The sequence below is a fragment of the Electrona antarctica genome, assembly GCF_951216825.1.
Source record: "Electrona antarctica genome assembly, chromosome: 17".
In the NCBI taxonomy this organism is placed as follows: domain Eukaryota; kingdom Metazoa; phylum Chordata; class Actinopteri; order Myctophiformes; family Myctophidae; genus Electrona; species Electrona antarctica.
This window is the reverse complement of record NC_136798.1, coordinates 23,929,287-23,936,786: the sequence shown is the minus strand read 5'-3', so window position 1 is coordinate 23,936,786 and position 7,500 is coordinate 23,929,287. Positions and strand designations below refer to the sequence as shown.

The 7,500-nt window shown below is 40.6% G+C and overlaps 1 protein-coding gene across 10 annotated transcripts in view; it reads left to right on the top strand.

Annotated features, from left to right (window-relative positions):
- Nucleotides 1-7,500, top strand: part of lama2 (laminin, alpha 2) — a gene marked incomplete at its 3' end in the record, with an annotated part of 276,178 nt that overhangs the window by 226,522 nt on the left and 42,156 nt on the right. For all 10 annotated transcript variants that reach the window (XM_079525878.1, XM_079525885.1, XM_079525883.1 and 7 more), the window contains 3 exons: nt 2,616-2,770; nt 3,420-3,563; nt 6,974-7,107. In XM_079525878.1, the coding sequence (XP_079382004.1) occupies nt 2,616-2,770; nt 3,420-3,563; nt 6,974-7,107 (433 nt within the window). The remainder of the gene's footprint in view (nt 1-2,615; nt 2,771-3,419; nt 3,564-6,973; nt 7,108-7,500) is intronic.

The following is a 7,500-nucleotide window of genomic DNA, read 5'->3' as shown; positions in this document are numbered from 1 at the left end:
TCCTTGGAGAGGGTTCCAAATGGACCTTTATAGACCTGTAACTTGTGAGAGTGCAAATGGAACAATTGGACCTTTATAGATGTGTAACTCGTGAGAGTGCAAATGGAACAAATGCACCCTTTTGTAAACTCTCAGACTTATGGGGGTCCTTGAAATAAAACAGGTTTTAGAACCGCTGGTTTACTTCATTCCCTAAGGAGCGATAAATGTCATCAGTGAAACAGGACATATTTTATATCTTCAACTTATCATTCAACATATTGTTGCGTTATTGATTGATCCAGTCATATATGCCAAGTCAAAAGCATTCCTCCCATATAATGCTGTTTAAAACCATTGTTGTGCTCCATTTAATCAAACGGCGGATTGTGAAAACTTCATATCTTCATTTTATATGTTTGTGTTTCCTTTACATGAATTCAGCTGAAATGAGCTGAGCTCCAAATGAACCAATTCAGTTGAATAATTTGTGTTCAAAGTTTTTAATTTGGAAGTATGAAGTCTTGATCTGCCAGCAGCATCAGCAATATATGCAATAATGTACATATTACTATGCAGCAAATACATCATATCAGCACTGTCAGGCAGAAACCTTGTATGTTATTTAGTCACAAGCTGTTAATGCTTTTCATTTGTTTAATAACCCCAGACTGTGCCATTTGGGCATGTCACACTGTAGGTGAACAATTTCAAAGGTCAAAATGTTTCAAGAATAGCAGATATAAGTAACAACATTTTATATTGCGAATCATTGTGAGCTTTTAGATCTGCTATTTTTGACACAGTCATATGATGACGCATTATTTAAAAAAATATAATAGCGTAAAAAGAGATACGGTTTCTGCCCACCAGTGACGATTATGTACTAATGACCAATCAGAATCTGACATGTTGTCTCTGTCTTTCTGTTTTGATATTTTTGCCCCCCAATCTACAGCAATCAGTATGTATATTTCACTTATCTCTATATACCTTATCATTTATTTTCATCATTAGAGGTGCACCAATACCAACTCAACTGCGAACTTGACCATAATAATTATGTTCAAATGACCATTTTTTGGCAATTTAGGCTAAGCTGTAAAGATAGTTTACAGTTTGTGCAGAGAAACCATTTAAAACCAACACAATGAAAGGTAAATCAAATAGCAGTGTGTTGTTGTAGATAATATCTGCGTGTATCACAGATCACTATACAAGTTGTTCTGAAAGCACATTTAAATGACATTGGTGCACTGCTAATTCTTCTCTTTAGTCTTCCATCTTAACTTCAGTCTGAAGTAGGGCTGGGCGATATGATTCCAAACAAATATCACCATCATTTAAACTTTTGTCTCGATTACAATAAATTAACGATTATAAACGATTATAGAAAATAGACCTACAACCGTACAATGCATTATTTGTGATGTAACGCATTGTGAGCTTTGTAAGTTGTCTTTTTCTAGGTTACCTCACCATTGTACAACAAAGTATTATACAGGGTTAAGTCTTTAATCAGACTAATTCAATATATATTTTTTAAATCTAAGAGATTAAGCCAAGTTAAGTCTGGTATTAGTTCTAAATATATGAGTTTTGACACAAGTGTCTGTTAATTGCCCAGCCCTGGTATGTAGTGGTTCTCTCATTACCTTCCATAGACGCTTCTATTGTGCTTTTATTCCTCCAGCATGACAGCTCTGCATAGCATAGCATAGCATAGCATGGAGCATAATGCTTCATTCCACTGTTAACGCTAATGGCTCAGCTAATGGCTCAGCTCAGCTAATGGCTCGGCTCACAGTAGCTCTCTGCTTCCATTTTTCTGTCCCATCTTCTCCACTTTAGAGCTTTCTCTGCTGCTACTATTGTGGTGATTTGGCTTCTTTTCACTCTCAGCAGCAATCAGTAGTCTACACTGCAAAATCCTGAGTTTAAATTCAACTCTGACTGTGTAAAAAATGTGTGTGGGTTTTTCTTTTTTCTGTTTGCAATGATGTATTTCTTTTTGAAGAATTCAGAGGATTTCGTTGCCTTTTGCAAAATAAGGGATATAAAGAATTGTGCTTTTTTGTATTATTATTTTTTTTTTCACGTTACATTCAGTGGCGAAAGTCGGCTTCTTTAGCCACATGGACCCCATCATCCATATTCTGGGATGAACATTAGCCAAAAATAGCCCATCTAAAACCCAAATGTGCTGTGTTGAGATGCACACAGTCAGCTGTAGATCAGCAATTTTTGGCGAATACATTTGGTGTACACGAGTGGTCCAAGTACAGAGCCAGGTCCAGTTTACTAAGTCTAGACAGACAGACAGACAGACAGACAGACAGACTGGACCGGCCGTTCGGGTTGTCCCGAATTTCCCAATGGCCAGCACGTCTCTGAGACAGACAGACAGACAGACATACAGACAGACAGACAGACAGACAGACAGACAGACAGACAGACAGACAGACAGACAGACAGACAGACAGACAGACAGACAGACAGACAGACAGACAGACAGACAGACAGACAGACAGGAGTTACACCGTATGAACACTCCGGGTTTTGCTATGTAGTAACAAACAGACCTATACTGTACCTGTGCTGTACGTGCATTCTACCTGTGTTCTGTCTCGCCACAGTTCATGCAGCTGGAGCAAAGGTCAAGGATCTGGAGGATGAAGCTGATAGGCTGTTGGAGAAGCTGCAGCCAATCAAACAGCTGCAGGACAACTTGAGGCGCAACATCTCCCAGATCAAGGAACTGATCAACCAAGCTAGGAAACAAGCTAATTCGGTAAGATGAACTCCAAACACCATTTCCACATCATTAACAAGTACAGTACAGTACAGTACAGTACACAGGTTGCACTGTCAATTAGTCAAGAGCACATAAAAGAAAGGGCAAAGGTCTGTCTACACAAAGAACAAGATATGTAACTGTAATGATGACTGTAAATTTGTTTTAAAATGTGTTATAACTTAAGTGTATGGCTCATCACACCACAACTAGAAGGTCACTTTCAGAGAGATTTGATGAAAGATAGAAACGCAGACAGCCGATCAAAATCCATCCAAATGTACCGGATGTCACCACGTTCAACACATCATTCACATTCAACATGTTTACTGAACATTAGTGTTCATGTGGATGCTCACCTCAATAGTGTTATATTTGACTTTATAGTCATCATCTTTCTATAATGTAAAGTTGGACTACAGTATGTACGTAATCCACTCTCTCAAAGGGCACCTATGGACAGCTGCAATTCGAAAATGCTTTATGGTGTCGTCCACAGTTTTTGTATTGAATTGTGCTTGAAATGTACTGTAATTATGCAAACTGTTAATAAATACTTCAATCAATCAATCAATCAATCAATCTCTCTCTCCCTCTCTCTCTCTCTCTCTCTCTCTCTCTCTCTCTCTCTCTCTCTCTCTCTCAGATCAAAGTGTCGGTGTCATCGGGTGGTGACTGTCTCCGTAGCTACCGTCCTGACATCAGGAAGGGTCGTTACAACACTATCGTCCTCCATGTTAAAACTACCACGGCTGACAACCTGCTGTTCTACCTGGGATCTGCTAAATACGTGCGTATATAGACACTAATCACATGCTTATTGCATAGAGTTATGATATATCTAGAGAGCGTACTGCCCCACCCCCAACTATTAATTTCAATGAAAGTTGCTCACAAGCGCATGAAGTACCTCTACCTCCTGGATTGGCTCCAACGTTGGAGCAGGCGCACTAGCATGCACAATACGGTTTCAAACTGTAGATGCACACACGCAGTAGCATTTTACAGAGCTACTGTATGTCACATTGCAACTTAGAAAAATGATATGATATGATATAGTACTTTATTGTCAGTTCACACTGAAATTTGTCTTGCGACCCAGCATGTACATAACCACAAAAATGTAAATTTGCTGTTAGACAAATAGTAGCTTGGTATAAAGCTTTTGAAACAAATACAGTAGCAGCAATTTTCAGGATTTTGCAGTCAATTTCTCACCCTGGCCAAGTGGGAATCGCCTTTTGCCAAAGCGGTTAGACATTTGGAAGGCTATCTCATGCGGAATTCGAAAACCAGGCAGGAGTTACGGTTTGAAGCTTTCAACTTACACTGAGGGCTCGGCTGTTAGCCAAGCAACGTTGTAACTACGGTTTCAGTTCTCAACCTGGCCCAAGTTCTTGTATCCATGGCTGTGGGTCGCTGGGGGGTTATTACCAGTGGTGCAGTACTCACATTTTAATTAAGTAAAAATATCAATACTGCAATGTAGAAATACTCTGTTACAAGTATAAGTCCGGAATTCAAAATGCACTTAAAGTACAAAAGAAAAAGTACTCATTATGCAGAATGTCCCCTTTCACACGTTTTCAAATGTATAAAATCTTTTGAATGTATAGGGGGAAGGATTTTGGTTTTTGGTTTATTTGGGCGCCATCTTGCTGCCTACATATAGGCTAGTAGGATGCTAGGCTACTTGGCTGCCAGTCTGTAGTTCATAAGTTTGCTTGTCAGTGACGCTAGTGGTGTGTACACTGTCACTGCAAATACTACAAGCTCACAATGCATCGCATTGATCTATATACAGTATAGTAGATCAGCTATTTTGAAATGGCCAAAATGTATATAGGGCTGAAGTGGTTAATGTATGTTTTGTAATAATAAATCTAAATCTACAAAGTAACTAGTAACTTAGTGAAGAAACTAAGAAATTGGAAATACTCCACTAAAGTAAAAATACTTAGTTGCTTTACACCAGTGGTAATTGCTGACAGATCAGGAAACAGGTCCAACACTTTGTTTTATTGTGCTTTATTTCACCAGCGTTTTATATTAGAAGATTAATCTTATTTATTATGATGTTGAGCACGCTGCACACTGTGTAGCATTTATCATACTTTAAATGTTTGGCTTCCAAACTGTGCACACACGCACGTACTCTATGCACGCACACACACACACACACACACACACACACACACACACCCACACACACACACACACACACACACACACACACACACACACACACACACACACACACACACACACACGCAGTACTGTATTATGTAGGATTCCAGTATTGAACTACAATAAATAGGCAACCAGAATGTTTTCTGTGAGGCGAAGATAATTAATACACACACACACACACACACACACACACACACACACACACACACACACACACACACACACACACACACACACACACACATACAGCAATTACAATTGATCAAACAAAACGGAATATATCTAAACCACTTTAACAAGCCAACTGTAGCACTGACAACACTGTGCGTGTGTGTGTGCGTGCGTGTGTGCGTGCGTGTATCAGCTCGTCAGGCGTGCATGTCCTAGCAAACAGCGGCAATTAACAGCAAGTTTATGTTGCTCTCTGCTTTCTTCTGATTTCCCCTGAGAAATCACTGTTATGCTCCATTTGACTGGGTGTTTTCATACGTGTGTGTGTGTGTGTGTGTGTGTGTGTGTGTGTGTGTGTGTGTGTGTGTGTGTGTGTGTGTGTGTGTGTGTGTGTGTGTGTGTGTGTGTGTGTGTGTGTGTGTGTCTGTCTAATACAGCCTAATAGTGTATAATGTAAAGTAAATAATAATAATAATAATAATGATGCGTGCGTGCATGCGTGCGTGCGTGCGTGCGTGCTGCGTGCGTGCGTGCGTGCGTGCGTGCGTGCGTGCGTGCGTGCGTGCGTGCGTGCGTGCGTGCGTGCGTGCGTGCGTGCGTGCGTGTGTGCGTGCGTGCGTGCGTGCGTGCCTTTAAAGTATCTCTAGGGCCTGAATAATAATGATGCTGTCCTCTGATCTGTGATCTTTGCTAATGAATGATCTCCATTACCACGAAAGAGTTCAGTGTGTTGTGTGTGTGTGTGTGTGTGTGTGTGTGTGTGTGTGTGTGTGTGTGTGTGTGTGTGTGTGTGTGTGTGTGTGTGTGTGTGTGTGTGTGTGTGCTCGCGCGTGTGTGTGCACCGTTAGAGATAGCATCCAAATTACGACAATTATGTTCCAGTTGGGCTTACACATTTTTTCCACACTCATACATGCATCATTTTGTAGGAAAAAACACACCAACATCACACACAAAGTTTTGTCATTTCCTTGAATGAAATAAATGAAACTGTCTCTTACTGAATGATGCTTGATCTTACTCGCCACTGTAAGACATTCAAATGGAATGCAAAATGCTTCGCTCAAGTGAACCTGGAACCATGAATGTTTGCTGAAGTTTTATTTTTCAAACTTTTCCGTGCCAAAGACCCCCAAATAGCCATAGCCTATAGCCATAGGCTATTGTGAAATGGCTTTAAGGGATATTTCACTTGCAAACATTCATTTTAACATCTACTCTGGCTTTTGTGAGCAACCCAGACAATTTTTAAGTTGAATTCAGCATTTACTGTAGATATTTGATATTCATCTTACCAGACACGCCCCCTTCCTATACAACAAACCCATTGTACGTTCAAACTCCATTTTATCTATGTTAGACACCCGTCCTTGGTTCTGCTGACTGGTATTGTCATTCTAATGCGTAAGGGGGCCATGTTTTATCTTTTTTATTTCATTGAGTCCAAATGGCCCCCGCTATAGCGCTCCCTGCTGTCCTTGAGGGAGTTTCAGGGGTTCCCCCGCAAAATGTGCTAATACTTAATATAGCATCTAAATCAGTTTAACCACTTAAAAACCTACAGTATATACATCAGCTATCTGAAAACAGACGATCTACAAGAGACACAATGTGAGCTATTTCCAAAATGTCAACTAACAATACAAATCTTCTATGAGGATCCCTGGCACAAAACATTTCCTAATGGGGGTCCGACGGTCCGTGGCCAAATTCATGGGGTTCTTGTTATATGATAACCAGTGTTTTAACGGACTGTGTGTGTGTGTGTGTGTGTGTGTGTGTGTGTGTGTGTGTGTGTGCGTGTGCGTGTGCGTGCGCGTGCGTGTGTGTTTCACTCAGGTTGATTTCCTAGCGTTGGAGATGCGTAAGGGGAAGGTGAGTTTCCTGTGGGACGTTGGTTCCGGCGTCGGCAGGGTTGAATACCCCCACCTCACCATCCACGACGGCACTTGGCACAGAATAGAGGCCTCTCGGTGAGAAGCATGTATTACACCGCAAGTGTTATGTTATGCTTATTTCATTTCAAATAAAGAGGTAGCGCACACCAATAGTGGGGAGGTGCTGACCACGGGAGATAAACTTGAATAAAGGGAAGGAGAGGCCGCACAGCTCGTAGTCACGATGCAAAAAACGTTTTATTTTAAAGATGACCAACGTTTCGGCAACAAAATGCCTTCTTCAGGGTATGTGATATCACATCATCTAGGCTTGTCTATAGAATAACACTAATCTAAAGAAAATAATCAAATACAAGGAATTAAACATTATAATCAAAACCAGACCCCATACATTAACTGTGAAACAAAAGCAACATAATCATTCCAACCATGATTTGAGTCAGACTCCAGTTTTAGATCCTTAGAGCT